Raw genomic sequence first — 18,057 nt, forward strand, 5'->3', positions numbered from 1 at the left:
GCCGTTGCCGCGGGTAACGGCTGCTCGCGCCGCGCCCCCTTCGGCCGCGTCGCCGGCCGGCGTGTTTCCGCAGTCGCTTCTGCGCGGTGGCGGGGAGAGGGCGGGAGGCGCCCGCGGAGCCCGTGCCGGGCGCTGCCTGCGGCCCCTCCACGCGGGGAAGCGCCGCTGTCTCCAGTGAGCCCCCGGGCGGCCGGACCCCTCGGGGGGTTTTGTTGTTTCGGTTTTGCTTTCTCTTTGCTTGGCCGCGGCCGGCTGCTTGGAGGCCAGGCTGTGGTTAGCTGGCGGTTAGGTGGCCAGTTTACCTTTAGCGGGCAGCTGTCAGGGCGAGCCGTGCACAGAGAGCCTGAGCTGGGCCCCGTGACGGGTGGCCCAGGAGACCCGCGGGCGGGTTAGGGAGGACGCCCGCCCGCGTTTCTCCATGTGTCCGGGTGTGAAGAGGCCGGGCGATGATCTTACTGTGCTTGTATTAAGGTCCACGCTGCCCCGTGAGCACGGAGAATGACTTCTGTGCTTGAGGCCACTTCATAGCAGGGTGCGCTTGCGGCTGCCTTTAGTAGCGCTGCGAATGAAATTGATAGACTGGGTATGTTTTACATTAATGGTGTGAAACACCTGGCTGATAGCTGGGGGAGAGACATCACGATGAACGTTAATAAAGGATATCTGGAAAACAGATTGCTTGTTATTGCCACTTGCCCAGAGGAGTGCTCGCGGGAAGCTTGACCCTTGAGGGGCATAGCTAATACATGCTTTTGGGCCCTCTGCTTAAATTTCATATTGCATCTCTACCTCCGTGTTCCTGCTGCCTATGGAGTTGTTGGGGAGGCAGCATGAGAATGGGTGAAGGTCCCTCCATTACCTGTCCGTGCTGCTATTTTCCTCTATGTAGTGGCCCCATGTTTTAATGGGGCAGCGCGGGGTTTCTTTGCCTGCATCAGTCATCGTGTCACCAGGGCCGACGTGAGGCTTTTAAAGATGTAATATGCCTCTGTTAAAAATATTACTGAATTACTCTTGTTCGTGCCTGTGTGTTATTGCAGCTCAATAAACTAGTTTTTAATTTTCTTTTTTAAAATCTAAGTCAATCTGGCTGTTTTGTTGTAGATGTCGAGTTTAAACACTTTGCTGCTCTACCATCTAGCTTATTTAAGAAAGAAGCAGCTGCAAAGAAGCAAAAAGTAAAAAAAAGTCAGTGTTGTGCTGTAGGTACATGGTAACAAAGCAAGAGTCTTCTTTCTCAAAATAGCATCTATTAGAATCTCCCAATTTTATTGGCTCAAAGACAACTTTATTTGTCTCTTTTTTTTTAAAGGGAGACCTTTTTCTGACAATATCTTATTTTGCTTTTCCTATCAGCTTCTTAATTTCCTGTAGCTGCACGTAACAGGGCAGGGTCTTACAGCCTGCAAACCAGAGATTGGGGGGAAGGGGGAAATGCTGATATATGTGAATGCTGTTTGCTGCTTGTAAGAAAGAATTCATCAGATGATTAACTTTTTCTCATTTGCAAGTGCCTTTATGTAATTTCTTAGTTTATAAGTAGTACACACTTTTTTTTTCCCCAAACTGTCATCTGATTGAAGTTATGGTACTGCTTTTGAGCTGTAGAAATCTGTGTGAAATATTACTAGTTTAAAAAAAAAAAATCCCAATTTTCCATGAAAGATCTCATATCCTAATGTTACAAGGGCAAGCCAAAATAGTATCTTTGAAAGTGATCAGAGGAAGATATTTCTCTGGTTTGTATTACTGGTTACAGTTTGTGAGTAGTCATTTCTACACTTTGCTTCTATTTCAATTGGTGTCCTTTGCTGCTTGGTTCCACAACTACAGAGAAAAGAAATAAAAGAAACATTGTTTTAAAAATGTGAACTTGAAATTATAAAATTGGGTAGGGAATTTGAAGAAAAACCTAATACCTGAAAATGCAATTTAACTCCTTAAAAAAAATTAAATGGCCTACATTTCATATTAGTGTCTCTATAAAAATAGATTAAAAACAGTTTTAAACAAGCAAAAGATATCAGTTATCTTCTTATGGGCAATTGAACATTTGGGTGAGTTACTGAGAATAGGTATAAGTGTAATTTTTTGAGTTTAATAATGCAAAAAAAAGGAACTGTTTGGGTATGCCAAGAAACAGTGGGGCTTAAGATGGATTGGGTTGCATAATAGATCAGTTCCAAACTTAATATGTGTACATCAGTTTAATTTATTGCAGGTGGATTAGCTTGGTGTAATGTTTCTTTGGGGCAGAAGTTTATTTGAAACTCTATGAGAAGTGGTAAGGTATTTTAAAAGATGGCAAAGTAATATAACTTAGGGGTAATCAGATATGAATTCTGAGCAAAATGTTAATTATTCAAATGGAAGAGTGTGTGGGTTTTCTTCTGTTCTAGTCCAAGAAAAAAGGACTAAGCTTTGAAGAGAAGAGAGTTCGCATGATGGAGATCTTTTTTGAAACAGTAAGTAGCTTTCTTATAATTGTCCTGCATTTGTATCCATTGGGAAAACTGGTGCTAAAGGGAGGTTAACTGCAGATAAAAGTGAATGGGGTATATTGTGCTTTTCACTGATGCCCTGTGTCATTAATATATAAATTACTGGGATGGAGCTTGATTTACATAGCTTTGGATCAGGTGGCTGGTCTGCTGATGAAGCAGCGTAGTGAGGATGCACAGGTGTTCCTAAATGCTTACCATACTCCCTATTCAGGAGTGGGGCACATATCTTCTAATTTTGAGTCTGTTACCACAGGAGGAATAGCCAGACATCAGGAATGATATCACTGCACTTTATGGGAGGAGGAAGAAATCAAAAGTGTTAGAAAAGATGAGAGCAGACCTGAAAGAGGTCACTGAGGAGAAGAAACCTGAGATTCAAGGGCAGAGCTACGACTGTATTGGTGGCATATGTAACTCACAATGTTTCACCTCTTTATTAAAAAAAATTATTGTGACATTTGAATACTTGAGCAATGCAATGCATCTGGTGCTGACAATCTAGCCTTGGCTCTGACTGCCCTATGGGGCTTACAGTCTAACTTTAGACAAGATATGGTGACTTCAGAATAACAAAGAAAAGAAGAGGGCTTGTTACAATAATATATATATATATATATATATATATATTTTTAATACTCAGAATGTTCTATTGAGGGATATGCAGCATATTTCCCTAGAAAAACATAAACATATGTTATATTTCCTACTTGCTTTTGTTGGTGTTGATTTATTAGAAAACCACTGAGGCTTAGATGATGCTGTCTTTTGGAGCTGAAGCATCTTTTATGTTTTGCACAGAAAGATGTGTTCCAGCTGAAGGATATAGAGAAGATTGCTCCAAAAGAAAAAGGGATTAGTAAGTGTTCACTAAATTTATTTATCTGGAGTCATTAATCATTTTTCAGACAGGTCATACAGTGTAAATTTTCCTGGTTTCAATTCTAGGGTTGTGATCATAATAATAACTGGAAAAATAGCTAGAAAGGGTGACTGGTCATTGGCAGTGGTTTAGCTTAAGAAGTAGCATTGACAGAATGCTCCTATGTTGGTTTGCTAATGTTTGTCACTTACATTGGACAATGTGGCCAAAATGGGAGGTTACTAAAATTGACAGCTAAATTCAAATTAACCACTAAAACACGGGATGGGTTTTCTCATCGGTGCTGAGATACCTGATTTCTAGTGACTTTCATTCAATGAAAACCATGATGTATTACTCAGTTAGTGAACAACGGAATTAAATGCCTGTCTGTAGTGTCACAGATATCTTCAAATGCTAGTCCAGATATATGCGGTCAATGTTTTGTTGAGTTTTCCCAGCAGAATGGCTAAACAGCTGTGCATAGTAGGGGTTTGTCTTTGCAGCAAAAGCCTTCATGATGAGATCCACTGGTTTTGGATTAAGTCCAAGATGATTTCTCTTATGCTGCTGAGTTGTTTTATGCGTTCCTCATTCTGCTTCTATGTTCATTGACAAAAGGGGGAAGAAACTTAACATTTGTATAGTTGCCACTGTCCCAGGTTAGCGTATCTTTGTGGCATTCGGAGTACTTCAGTAATGGATAAAGAAGAAGTTTTGTTGAAAAAATTGCAGACATACAAATTGCAAAGCAGTGTTTTTCAACTATGTCAGCACCTAGCAGAAGCACTAATAGGTATCTAAAGAGATGTGATGCTGTCTCGATTGATTTGTCAAAATCCTTATTGCATATGTTTAATTGCAACAGCAAAACAGTAAGTATAAGCAATGGAAGTTCGTATTTAACAACCTGCAAGTGTAGAATTTCTAAAACCATTAATACATTTGATACTGAAAAGACCAAATTCATCCTGTCCCTGAATGCGGAGGTATTTAGACGCACAACCTAAGCCCCAGTTATTTTGAAGAGCTTTAGTCTGAAGAAATGCCCTCATTGCTGGCATCTAGCCTATAGCTTCCAAAAGACTGGGCATTCTAGATCTCTTCCTGATCTAGAACAGTTCCTCTAAGAACTAGAATCTAGTTCCTTCTCTTTGGACTTGAAATTGAAGGTCAGACACTGAAAGCTACGAATAAGCTAAAAAGTATTTATATCTGCAGCATTTGGAGATAATAATAACTATTTTCCATTGTTGAACAGAAATCATTTTCTAGCAAATACGTGGTATTATTCACCATTTTACAAATGAATGAACAATTATTTTCATGAATGTTTTTGATCCTTCTGACTGAAGATGACTTTTTGTATCTGAACTGAATATAATCAAATGTAAAATCTGTTCCTCTTGAGTCTGTACACAGATGGCTTTAGTGCGTCTGCTGCTTTTTAATGCTTTGCTAAGCATTATAAAGTAAAATGTAATTACATGCCTAATTAAGAAATTAAAAGCTAATACGAGTTAGGGTAAAGGTTGCAAGACAACTTCTTGTGCCCTCTCAGAAGTATGTAATGGTATTGTACTGTAATATGTATGTATATTTTATGATAGTTCTGAGTTGTTTTACAAGCATCTGGTACCAGACTGTATAGAATGGCAGCCTTCATCTATAAACTACTGATTTCAAAGGGATTCATTCTTTGAAGTGAAGCATTAGGCATGGTGTCTTCTTGAAATCTTCCAGCTAGCTGACAGAATAGTAAAATATTCATATAGGTGATTGTAGGTGTTGTCATATGGTATTATTGTTCTCCATAGTTTAGGTCCTATGCAGTTCTAATTTGAAATTTTTGCTTTTATTAGCATCCATGTCAGTGAAGGAGATTCTGCAAAGTTTAGTTGATGATGGCATGGTGGACACTGATAGAATTGGAACTTCCAATTATTTCTGGGCTTTTCCAAGTAAAGCTCTTCATGCCAGGAAGCGTAAATTGGAAGAACTGGAGTCTCAGGTAAATCTCTACTAAGTATTTGTTTGCCTGATTGGGCTTGCTTTTTTCTTGTAAGCCTTGTCAATCATTGTCATACAGACTTGGTTAATATTAAGTTGTCCCACAGACAATTTTGTGGACTCAAATGTGTCCAGACAAGAGAAACTTCCTCTGTTTACCTGGATAACCTTGTACCATTTGCAGGCACGGACTGAGAGCCTGGCACGACTGGACTTAAAGCTTTATTGACTGGTAGTACCAATACACTGATTCCTACTCTAGTGAGGTTTTGTCTGTCTGAAACATGAGATCAGTTTAGCCCTCTACACTCACTTGGAATTGGGTTTCCTAGTAGAGTTACTCAGCTTATTAGTGTATTCACACAAGTTTTAGACAAGGCTACTTACTCTGTCAGAGCATAAATGCCAACTGAGCAACTGAATGAATACATGCCAAAATTCCAGCTTTGTTTACCAAACACTCTGTCTTGTTACCACTATCTTGTTGAATACAAATGATTTGCTCTTGGACGCTTTCAATTTTTAGTCATACTGCAAATTGTAGCCAGGTAGTTGAATGAAAGAATTGATATTTGTTGTCTTTGCCCTTGGCCTCTGTCCCATCTTGAATTTTAAAGATAATTTATTAAAAAGGTCTCTGGCATACACTGATGAATATCTTCCTTGGAATGTCTTACAGAAGCTCCATAATGTGCTCCACCATTGGTATTCAGGGCTTGTCTACAAACATATGTTGTACTGCTTTAAATGTATTGTTACGTTATTAAGCATAATACCATATATTATTATGGTATTATAATAGGCATGCAGTTATTGTATTATAATGTTGGTTCATGGTTATTTCTCTGTAGGAATAAACTATGCTGATATAAGCAGTTTTGTACTACTAAAACTGTTGCAGTTGACAGAAAAAAGATTTGTTACCAGACCCCTGTTCACAGACCAAGTCCTACTCCTAACATATGGGCTTACTGATTGAAGAGCTCTTTTTAGATCATGTTATGAGTCCTTAAAAATAATGTATTTGTTACTTTGCATTTCTAATGAGAATGAAGTGTTTCAGCATTTCAGGAAGAAAGATTTTCACTAGTCAAAACTAACTTTTTTGCTGGCACAGCAGAAAGGTGCCATTTTCAAATAAATAGCTCTCTGAACATTTTTTTACAAGATGATAAAAGTTTGTGTCTATGATTATGAGTTTACATTAGCTGTATGTAGTGTTTGTGCTCTTTATGGGAATGCTTACACATTTTCTTGATGGTTTCTAAATCCAGTCAGCAAATATCACAAACCTTCCTGTCAGAACATGTAAAGCAGAGGGAAAGAGTAAGCTATTGTACCACTGCTGGTGCGCGTTGCCTGGTTTTGATCGTTCCCATACGCAGCCTGTAGCAAGCTGTGGACGTGCTTGCTTTCTGTGTCTCGTCCAAATCGCTTGTAAACTGCATGAGTTGGTCTCTTTCTTCAGCAGCTGAAAAACAGAATCGGACCTCTTTCCTTAAAGCAGAAGTTTAAAAATTTAGCAGTTTTGTCCATATTGTGACCAAGGCTTTTTAACTGTAGACAAGATTTTTGTTTGCAAAAGGCATGAGTAATTAGTCAAGGAAAAGGTGACCCCAAACGTTGAAGGGAAATATTTGAAAATACTGTGGAAGAACAGAACAAACTTCTCCATGGTGCAAACTCTTCTCTTAATTCCTGGAGCTGAGGCTTAGATTTGATTAGTTGGGCCTGCAAAGGGGTGTTTGCCTGTGTGCCTTGGTACTTTATAATGTTTTAGCTAAGTTGTTTGTAGTGCAGTTGCTCTCAGCTTCTTACCCGGCTTGTGATCCTGGGTAGGCTGGTTTGGGAACCATTCCTGAAACCCCAGTTTTTTTTTCCAGCTTTTTCTGTGATTATCAAGCCACACCCCAGCCTTGTGAGAGACTCAGTAGCCAGGGAGTCTGACTCACTATTCATACCAAAGAGCAAGCCATTTTTGTCTGGATATTTAAAGCTATACCTTACTGTGGTTGTGTATACCCTAGGTTTTTTTCAGGAAGGATTTATAATGTCAGCTGTGTGCTGTGGTATAGGTTGTCATCCCCTTGGAAGAGATATGGCAATTAAAAACAGTGCTTGAAATAAAGTCATTTCTGTTGACATAGCTTTTTTCCAGCTTGTTTTTGTGGGGAGGTGCTTGGAGGGTGGAGATGCTAACCAGTAAACTGAAGTACACAGCAAATCATGTGCCGATTTCATTAGCTTTAGGATTTCAGTGCTGCTATCTAACCCAGGATGACTATTTCTATTTCTTCCTGTTTTTCTGAAAAGCAGGGACAGCAAGCATCTTTACTGGTGTAGTTTCTGCTGCAGTTTTTTTCTCCAGTTGCCCACAGAGAAAGAATTGTAGAGTAGATTTCCATAGATATTGTGTAGATTTGTCTTGCAGTGGCATGGCTGGCTTTAAAGGTCTGTGCCTTCTGCCAGATGCTTTTCCTTGACCTCTTGGTTATGCTTATGCACTTGTCAATTGGATTACTGCAAAAGTAAAAGATGATGGAAGCTTGTTTGCAAATTGTTTTGCAGGTCAGATTTATAGTTGCATCAGTACAGCTGTGGGATTGTGGAATTAGAGCAGGGGTGTGGATTGAGGTGTACTGTTTAAACAAGCTTTATTACTGGAGAGATTTTTAATGGAACTTCATCTTTGTTGAGAGAACCGTGGAAACTTTACTCAGAAGGTTTTTTTTCTTTCATACGAATAGGTGAAAGGATGTGGTTTTATTCTTTATCAAATTTTCCTGGCAATCGGTTTCCATAGTTTTGAATTACAGATGTTCAATTATGTTTTGACAAAATGAGTTGTTTATTCTTGGTATAATAATATTGGAAGCTCAGGGCTTTTATTAAACTAACAAAGAGTTTGGCATATGCAGCGTAAGCAGAAAGATCATCTTTTATTGATCATTCTGCTGCCCCTTATTGATTTCATAGCTTGCATAAAATGAGGAAACTGGATATCAGTCGCTCCAGCATGTTAATCGGTCATGTTCAGTCTCAGTCAAGAGCTGGTATTATGTTGTATACAATTAGCCCCTATATATTATATACAGTTATATATAATATTGTTGTATACAATTAGTTTTATACAGTTAGCTCCCTATATATTAGTTATATACAATTTGGGGGTTGTTGTGATGTACATATTGCTGCAGAATGCATGTGAACTTGAAAGATGTTACTTGCTGAAGAAGAGAGGGCATAAATGCAGCCTAAAACCCTGACAACTGGTTGGAAGGAAGGAAGCAGCATGTCAGCTGAGTGAGGGAAAGAGCGACCTTTCTGATGTAACCTTACTATAAACAAATTCAGCTTAGATTTTCTTTCATTTCTTCATCTGTGACTTTGGTAAAATATTCATAACTATATTGTCTGTTTTAGATAAGGTAAATAAAGGCTTGCTTGTATTTTGCTTTACTGTGGCTTGAATTAAGGATGGTTTTAAAGTAACCGGATGACAGTGAGGTCTTTTTCCACCCAAGGGATTGACAGGTCTACGGACCAAGACCTGCAGAAACCATAATGAGCGCCCATTTCTCAAAGCACTTTGTCCGCCATAGCCAGCGATAACCGAGGGGGTGGCTACTTGAGTTGCACAGGACAGATTTAGTGCTGACACTACAGCACTTAAGGGAGGCAGAAGCATCTTTCTGTCATGTTTGGTGACACTGAAGACTGTCTGGCATTCAGTATGACTGGGATATGTGCCTGAACCACAAGGTCATAGAGGATTGTCACAACATAATATATTATTTTTGACAGATAAGGACTTGAAATACCAAGATCTTCAAAGGAGGTCTTAAGGAGATAGTGTCATCTTGAAAATAATGCTTCGCTGTTGCCATTGTTAGTGTCACTGTTGACAGTACTGTAAGTACTGTAATTCAGTAATTTGGGGAAATAACCAGTTTATTTCATTTCCCTAGTCTGGTTTGGGACACAGTTCATTTCACTGTTCAGTTCATTTTACTGTTTTTTTTTTTATTAATTGTTGCACATATCTCTCTTTCCTGTGACATCGCTTTCTGCAGGTTATTCGTCTGTATTCTTAGGCTCTGCAAGAGAAAGCTTAACAGCAAACAGTGCTAGCGCTGCCCTTGCTTCTGAGATTGAGACCCAGAAGGTGACATCTTTTACTGTGACAAAGACTAAACAATCTTCTCAGAGAAGGGTGCGGGATGTACTGCTTATGCAGTTACCTGTGCTCCTTTCAAGGAACAGCTGAGCAACAGAAACCTGGGAAGCATTTCTGATGGGGTTTTTTCTCCCACTAAGCCTTGCATTGGGCCAGTATGAGTTAAGATGGAAGGGATTAGTTGATGTTTCATTCCTTAAATCCCTGCCCTAGGGTTGGTAAGAGGAGGGATTTTCACTTCCCATGACTCATGTATTGAGCCTGGGGAGGAATTTAGAAGTCAGTAGATGTAACTCACTTTTGGCAGCTATTTAAAAAAGAAAGTTCTCCAGGAATGAACTTGTTGAAATACAGTGATTTCACATATACCAAATTGATTGTACCTATGAACATTGAAACGTGAAAAGCGAAAGGATTTACTAAAAAAAGAAAAAAAAAAAGACACCAAACCTCAAGGAATGCTATATTAGGAAATGCTTTTATTAGGAATGCACATTGTTTGAAAATAGTTAATGGAAAAAATAATCATATTGGTGAGTAAGCTGGCTTGAAGCTTCCTGGATGTGTTTGACATCTTAACTAAAAAGAGCAGACCTTATTTGTACAGAATGCATCCAGCATATCTGAAGTTTTAACCACCAAATAGTTCTTCCAAGCTGCCACTTGATTTATTTGTATGCCTTTGGACAGATAGTGTTTTCCTCCTAAAATATTGTGACTGAATTACTGCAGGGAAAGTTGCAGAACAGAGACTGCTTGAGACCAGTGACTGAAGTAAAATAAACTGCTGCTGTCCGCATTGCTTCAGTCTGAGCAGCCTCCTCCTTGATCCAGTTGACTCACTAAATTGTCAGTGTATTCACACACAGGTCTGAGATTGATTCCTGATTGCGAGAGATCAAAGATGGTTGGTTTAAAGTCATGTTCTGAGCTCTGAGCGAGGTGGGCAGGGAGCCCTGCGAATGGCTTTGGCTTGTGGGGTCTCGCTGCTGGCGGCAGTCAGTAGTGTCAATCCCACTGTCACCAGCAGGGAGAGGTGTCCAATAATGCTAATAGCAGTGGTAAATAGTGTCCTAGTGCAGGACTGCATCTCGCTTTTAAACAGTTTGCATATCCCTGGAGGGACTTGTGCAATACTTTTGGTTCCTGGCCTAATGCATCGAGAGCAGTTTGTTTACTTTTGGGGAACAGGGTTTTCACATTATGATCAGCTGAATAGCTATGGTAATTAAGTACTCAGTATGTTATTTTAAAAAATACTTTTTTCATTTATTGACTATAAAGGATGTGTTCACACAGCACAGATCTTACATGCACAAATCTTAAGCTTTGTCGTTATCTTAAGCTTTGCTGAAATGACTTTTAGAAAAACTCAGGACTGTATTTTTAATAAGAATTGTATGCATGTTGAGAATTTTATGTAGCAGAGTTAAAGAATTGTCCTCTAAAGCCAGAGGTGTTCATCAGTACTTCTGCAACTGATGTATGCAACTTATGTTAGGAATTGTTTATTGAGCTTTTTTTTTTTTTTGCTCTAACATGTATGCTTACAATTTAGTTTTATTAGATTGAGAAAAAGACACTAATTTGTCCCTTTCCAGGAAGAGTCTAATTGCTGAGGAGGTATCTCTTTAATGCCCATTTATAGTATCTATGCAGGATCCCAATGTGTTGGCTAAGCAGTTATGGTAATATTCCCATATCCATGCTGGGCTTCTCTTTTTCCTTCAGTTTTGAGGGCATCTAATTTAGCTTTTTACTTTTTTATATTTATCTTCCTTGGATTGGCCTGGCTGTTTTGATCAGCAGCAGTCCCAGTCCTGCTGGGTGATTCCATTCCCTTCTGGCTCTTTTTTTTCTCTTAAATAGTAATGATCCTCCCAACAGAGGCAATTAGAGTGACTCCTCCCTATTTTCAGCCTGCAGGCTTTCACAGACCTATACATTTTCTTTGAAATAAAAGACTAGGCACATAAAGAAATGGCCAGCCATGGAGCTGGTATGGGGTGTCTGGCTAACTTTCTTCACACCACCCAGTGGGAGTTGTAGCAATAGGAAGTACCCTAAAAGCGAGAGGCTGAGACCTTGTGTCATTTAAACATCGTGAATGTTGGTGTATCTATGGTTGTTGATCCTGTAAAAATTCTTCCCTGGATCAGTGTCCTGGAAAATGCTAAAAATGTTTTCATTTGAAGCAGTCCAGGTTTTTTGTTACCTCTTTGCATCTTGCATTTCTAAATTGTTAATGTCTTGAAATGATTCCGAATTTAGTAGGTCCTAAAACATCAAGCAGAGAATAGTCTTCTAATGCTGTAACTTATTAAAGCCTTCTGGAATTATGTTTAATGGCATGCTGCAAAGCTCTGCAGGGAATGCTTAGTTACTGCTGTCATGGCAGACTTCTAAAAATATGGTGCTCTGGAGACTTCTGTTAGAATTAAACAACCTCCTAATTCTGTGTTCATTAGTAGAATTTCATGCTTTCACTTTTACTAGCTGTTAATATGTAACTAGATTAATGGCATCTGTGAAATGTAGTTTTCCTGTCCTGACTTCTTGATGAGCAAAAGCTAAAACTGGCTTGATTTAAGAACAAGAGTTGTGGGTTTTTTTGTTTTTTTGTTTTTTAAACTTGTCTCTGTAGTTACTGCCAGAATTATAAACTAGACTTGAAGGAAGAATCCTGCTTTGTTAAAAAGGATGTGCTCTTACTGTTTCCTGTTAGTTATATTCGTTCTGGTAATACACAGGAAAAATAATAGCTTTTCCTAACAGTGTTTTTTCTGTGAAACTGTGAATCTTTTTAGGTAATGGCGTCTCTTGGTTTACCTTTCCTTTTCAGAATATATGGCTTGCATACTGGCTGCTGGCTCAAATACGTTGCTGACCCCTGACATTTTACTGAAACTGTTGACCTGAATGCAAAGAAATTGGGGGAAAAAAATGGGTCAACCTCCAAACCTCTGTCAAACGTGGCGCGGATGCAGCACTTTTCCCTGTGCGTCCACCCACGGCCCACAGTAGGTATGGCAGCTGTGAGTCACTGTTCAGTGTATTAGCAGAAACCCACCGTCCTGCTGAAAGCTAATGCTTAGGAGGTGGCCTGTGCTGGCTGGCAAACCTCTAAGGTTGTCACTGCTGTAAGGCCGGGAGCTTCCAGCTGGGGGATAAGGCAATACTACCTTTCAAAGCTAGATTTGCTGGAGATTGGGTGTTGTAGTCTTATTTAATTTGGACTTTGACATTCACCTTAAAATCTTGTCATTCGATTAATATAGTATATCTTACTTCAGAAAAGTAGTATGTATGTAGAACTAAAAATACTACCATTCAATTCTATTTGGAAGTCTCACTTCCTAGTATTTCCTTCTTCTGAAGGAAATGAAATGAGAACAATTTGTTCACCAGAGTGTAAAAGCAAAATGCGTGACGTTAGTTTGAAGCAGGATACTTTAGGGGAAAGGTCTTCCTCACCACAGTAAAACAGCTAATTATTATTGAACACATTGTAGTTCCACTGAAGTCTGCTCTTTGTACCTGGAATTTGAGATGCCTTGTTATCTCTGCATTACTTACATATCTACCCTTTATGCCAATGTCATAATTTTTAAGACTGTTGTCAAAGCTCTGAAGTTTCATAGATCTATTTTACTGATCCTTTTTATTTCACTAATAATATATCAGTGCCAGATTTGGTCTTTTTTTTTAAGTCTCAGAAATAACATTTTGAATTGTTTTTTGTAGCCTTTAGGCAGGACTTGAGCTCAGGGAATATCAGATGGATATTGTGTTTTAACCTGGGACTGCCTGTGCTTTGTTCCTGAGGGTGTTGTCAGTATATGGCCCAGATGGTTAGGATAGCAATCTTTAAAAGCCCTTTAGGGGAAAAAATCAGTTTTCTTCTTTCTTTCTTTCACTTTCTTTCCAAGGGAAAATATTTTCCAGTGTTCTTTCTGCTTGGTACAGACATGGTAACTATCACCTTAGACTTCGTAGTTTTAGTAAATATACTGATGTAGAGCAACAAGCATCCTTCATGTCCCAATATTAAAATCTTCTATAGTTTTGTCAGTTATGTGGATGCCTTTTGGCTCTTTCAGCTTTTCCTTTTAGATTGCTTGCATTTGTGAAGCAAGATTGAAGAATGAGGCGTTTTTGCCTCTCTCCACCCCCGGTTGATTTGGCATACTTGGTATCTGAGTAGACCCCCATCTGTCCCTCAGGTTGTGCCARCTGAACCGACTCTGAAAGCAGCCAGAGAAATTTGGTTCTTTTATTGAGCCTGCACAAACTGTTTCTTTCACCTTTTGTCTATTAAAGAGGTTTCTGTTGCATACCTAGTGCGTACCAAAAGGTATTGCAAGTGAATTGTGCAAAAAACAAAAGCTTGCAGCAAAACATCTTCTTTAAGTAAACTTTAAGTTAACAATTGTGACAGATATAATAAGAGGGGAAAATAACTGGTTTAAAAACTACTTTTTAATGTAAATAGAGAGGTTTACCATATATGTATAGTTTTTAAAAGAACTGGAGAAAACAATAAAAGGTTTGTACATGGCTGCATGAAAGTTCCTATGGCATATGAATTCCTCTTTTCTTTCTTCTCCATACTGGGCATGTTCTTTTCTTTATTCAGAAGCAATTACAGGAAGGAGGACATGTCTAATGCTCAAAGTGATCTTTTGAGAACAGAGCTATGCCTAATCTGCCATGTGATATTTCTGTCTTGCTGTGATGTATTAGCATGCTAAAGAGATCGGGACTGTAGGCCTAAATTTAATTTTGAAACACAAAATATGGTTACCGGGAAAATTAAAAATATTTGTTCTCATTCCAGTGATTGGAATGCAGTTAGTATCAGGAGGGTGATTGTGGGAGGGGCAAGTAATTCCCTTTTATTCACATGAATACTATTGCAAAACACATAAATACTATTTATAAGTGTAGAAATCTAACTTCAGAATTTTTTTTTCAGGATCTTGCTAGTCATTCATTGGATGATTGTATGAGGAGTTAGGTATCTGTCCACTCAGATCCCTGAAAAAAAATCTGCACTTAGCTTGAGTTTCCAATAGTTTTTTTTTTTCTTTTTTATCACTGACAGAAGTTACAAACGAAAATTAAAAAAAAAAACAAACTCTCACTACCTCTGTAATAGTTCTTTAAGAAGATACAACTTGCACACTGGCAGAAATTATTGCATGATATTTTGGAAAAAGTATAATTCAGTTAAAAGCATCAGTTTACCAGCCTCTCATTTTGAATAGCAAATAAAACTCATTTTTGGGTTTGGGGTCTCCTTTTTCTCTAGCAAATTGTATTTATTACCCACCATCTCCCAAGTTTTTTGAACTGGTTCTTTCAAAGATTGCATTAAAACCATTACAAATGAACTAATCTTTTCTGGTAAAATTTGCACCATGTCTAAAGAGAAGAGAGTTCTTGTCTTGAACATTGCTCCAGTATACCTATAATGTAGTATTTAAGAAAAAAAATCTTGCGAGTACAGATATGTGGTGGGCCCAAACTCTTTCTCCTCTTTATTTTCTACAATTTGCTGCTTAACCCTTTTATGGTGTTCCCTTTCTGTTTAAAAAAAAAAAAAAAAAAAATCTTACTGTCTGTTCTTCACTGTCTGGGTTAAAAGAAGTTTTTCTGTACTGTTTGCATCTCTCCTCTTGTTCTGGCCTGTATTTCTTCAACACCATCCCTGTCTCCCAGTTGCTTCACCCATACCCCTGCTAAATCCCAGCAAACATCATTCCTTATTTCATATTGCTCAAGCGACTTGAAATGACTTTCTGGGTAAGATATTACCTGTTTTTTTTCCTTTCACAAACTTTGAGGTTTTTTTTAAATCCTGTATTTGTATAGCAAGTGAGTGTTTTTCTTTGTCTGCGTTCCACTAAAAGCACATAAAGTCCTTCCAGACTTCAGGTAGGGACCTGTTTCTCCTTTGGTTCAGCTCACTGTTTGTATGGGATGTATACTAAATGGCACTTCATGAATGGTGTGTGCACACCTACTGAGGCCAGAGCAGCAGTGCCGAGGCTACGGTTCACGGTAGATGCTCTCTGCTTCTGCTGCAAGCTTGCTAGTAGCAAAATTAGTTAGCTGGAATGTTACTTCACTGTACTTGGATGTCCTGGCAAGTATGCACTTGTGACTGTATCTGTTAAAGAAGTAGTTGTATGTTTATTCTGTGTAGTATATTACAAACCAGTTCTGCACATTGATGCAAACTTTTTTTTTTCCAACAGTTTTATTGTTTTACTCAATGATATTTACTCAGTGGTTTCTTTTAACAGAGTTCTGTGCCTTCCTTTTAGCACAGTAGATCTGTTTTCAATATTTTTAGATTGTTCTTTGGCTATTAATCTTTGTATTTTTACTGTGTATATTTTATTTTATTTTCTAGCTTCAATTTTTTATATTTTTCTTTAAAATCTAGAAGAATGCCTTAAAATACTTCTCTATGCCTTCTGTCAATTCCACCTAATTTTTTCAGTGGTCAATTAAATTTAACATACGATAGCAATATACCAATCTACTGCAAATGTCACCCTAAAACTGCTGAACTGCTTTTGTTTAAGCTAAAACCAAACAAGCCCTTGCCTGTGGCCTGAAACAAAGCATAGAGAGCTTCAAACACAAAGTAAATGATTTCACAAAGTTATGAATGATTAAAAATGGATGTCTGAAATTCTTTTGTGGTGCCACAGTGAGTGGCGCTCACAATAGCAGTAACTTTTTATACCATTTTTGGTTGAGTATTTTGGCTGAAAGAAAACTGAGCATACGATACCTGTCTTTATCCCATTGTCATTATGGTCTTAACAGCTGTGAATGCTCTTGGTGGTTAGTGTATGAGACCTTGGTTTGATTCTTGTCCAGTGTACACACTAGGGTCCGGGTTTGCATCGCTTACACCAGGTTTGCAGATATTTTAATATGCTAGGAAGACAAGCTGTGTGTTTGGTGGCATATTGGTGGTTAGAGCGGTTGAGAATGAGAAACCAGAAGGAATACGGCCAACAAAAACTTTCACTGGAGAGTAAGAAACCAACAGTGTAGAGTGAGATTTTGAGAAGGAAGAGAAAGGGGTATCTAATTGAAATCTGTGGCTGTTTTGTGTCAGGGTTAAAATATGAACGTTTCTCTTCCAAATGTACATCACTCTTACCAAAGTGGAACCCTAGTAATAATGCTTGCATAATATATTATAAATAACCTGTGTACATCTACCCGGCATCCTTTGACACAAAGCAGACCCTAGGACCTGTGATGGAATCGATGGTTATCGGCAGCATGCAGCACTTAACACACAAAAACTGCTGCACAGTTGTATGGCTGAACATTACAAGACCTTTGCAGAGTAAGTATGAACACCCCTTTGGGAGACTTTGGATTGAATTAGTGTCTAGGCTAGCCCAGTGGCCAGTCAGTTGACTATAGGGGTCTGTAAAATTAAAGGAACTGTTTCCCAGCTCTTCTGTTTTATAGATGCTAGTTACTTACTGATAAATCTGTCATCTTGCCATGTTTTGCAAACACTGAAGATCCCCTTTGAGGAATTTTTTGGGTTTTTTGTTTGTTTGTTTTAATTATTTAGTCTCCCTCCTTCTCTGAATAGTTTTCTGCTATACAGCATTTTTCCTGGTTTCTTCTACCTCGCCTTAATCTTGTGCTGATTCTGAGGTGCTCTGAGCAGACAGACCGGAGACATGAAATTTTCTAGTATGGCAGAATATCTCTATCTCTCTTTGTTCTCCACATCTGATCAGTTACACTTGTGGCAGAAGGTTGTTCATGTGGCAGACCAAACATCTCTCTTAAGAAACATAGACGGGAGGCAATAAGTAGCTTTTTCTCCAGATCAATCCCACAGCTATTGGCAGAAGTCAGATTTCTCTCAGGGTGGTTAAAGTTCCTTGAGTCCTATTATTTGCCAGTCCTTTTGAAAAATGGCCCAAGATTGCTCAAAGAATTAAAATCTTCCATCTGCTACCATACTGATTCACTATCAGGCTTTCCTATAGCCAGTGAGTGGGAAGGTGAGTCACTACATTTGACCAGATGTGATCCTCTGCTATCATAACTGTGACACATGCAAATTCTGTTGTTGTTTTTTTCTTTATACATTCCCTGCTGTTTGYGCTTAGCTCTGTTAGGTACTGTATCATGTCTTCAGCCTTCTTCCATCTGACTCCTTGCTGACTGTCTTTCCTTCTGTCATATTTTCAGCTGTGTTCCCACCTCTTCATTCAAGCCTTCCTGCTTCTCCCAATCTCATAGATTCGTCGCTTGAACCATGGCCATCCATTCCTTCACCCTTTCCATTTTCATCGTATGTTGGTTTTCTTAAATATCTTTTYCTCTCTTTCTGCTCTTCTCTCCCTTATCCTTATCTTATTTCTTGTTGTCTTTGGAATACCCAGTGCAACTTCTAAAAAATACACAAAGAGCTGTAAGTTGTGTGTTTTTGTTTTTTTTTTTTTGTAAAGAGA

General features: G+C 38.6%; 1 protein-coding gene across 3 annotated transcripts in view; it reads left to right on the forward strand.

Moving 5' to 3' along the window:
- MND1 (meiotic nuclear divisions 1) overlaps positions 1 to 18,057 on the forward strand; it is a 43,487-nt gene that overhangs the window by 4,650 nt on the left and 20,780 nt on the right. For 2 of the 3 annotated variants that reach the window (XM_026088276.1, XM_026088277.1), the window contains exons 1-4: positions 522 to 583; positions 2,400 to 2,465; positions 3,303 to 3,360; positions 5,226 to 5,374. In XM_026088276.1, coding sequence (XP_025944061.1) covers positions 566 to 583; positions 2,400 to 2,465; positions 3,303 to 3,360; positions 5,226 to 5,374 — 291 coding nt within the window. In that variant the 5' untranslated portion in view covers positions 522 to 565. Of the gene's footprint in view, positions 1 to 521; positions 584 to 2,399; positions 2,466 to 3,302; positions 3,361 to 5,225; positions 5,375 to 18,057 lie in introns of those variants that run through there. The other variant, XM_026088278.1, reaches the window with a different exon arrangement.

The sequence above is a fragment of the Apteryx rowi genome, unplaced genomic scaffold (assembly GCF_003343035.1).
Source record: "Apteryx rowi isolate R43461 unplaced genomic scaffold, aptRow1 scaffold_76, whole genome shotgun sequence".
In the NCBI taxonomy this organism is placed as follows: Eukaryota; Metazoa; Chordata; class Aves; order Apterygiformes; family Apterygidae; genus Apteryx; species Apteryx rowi.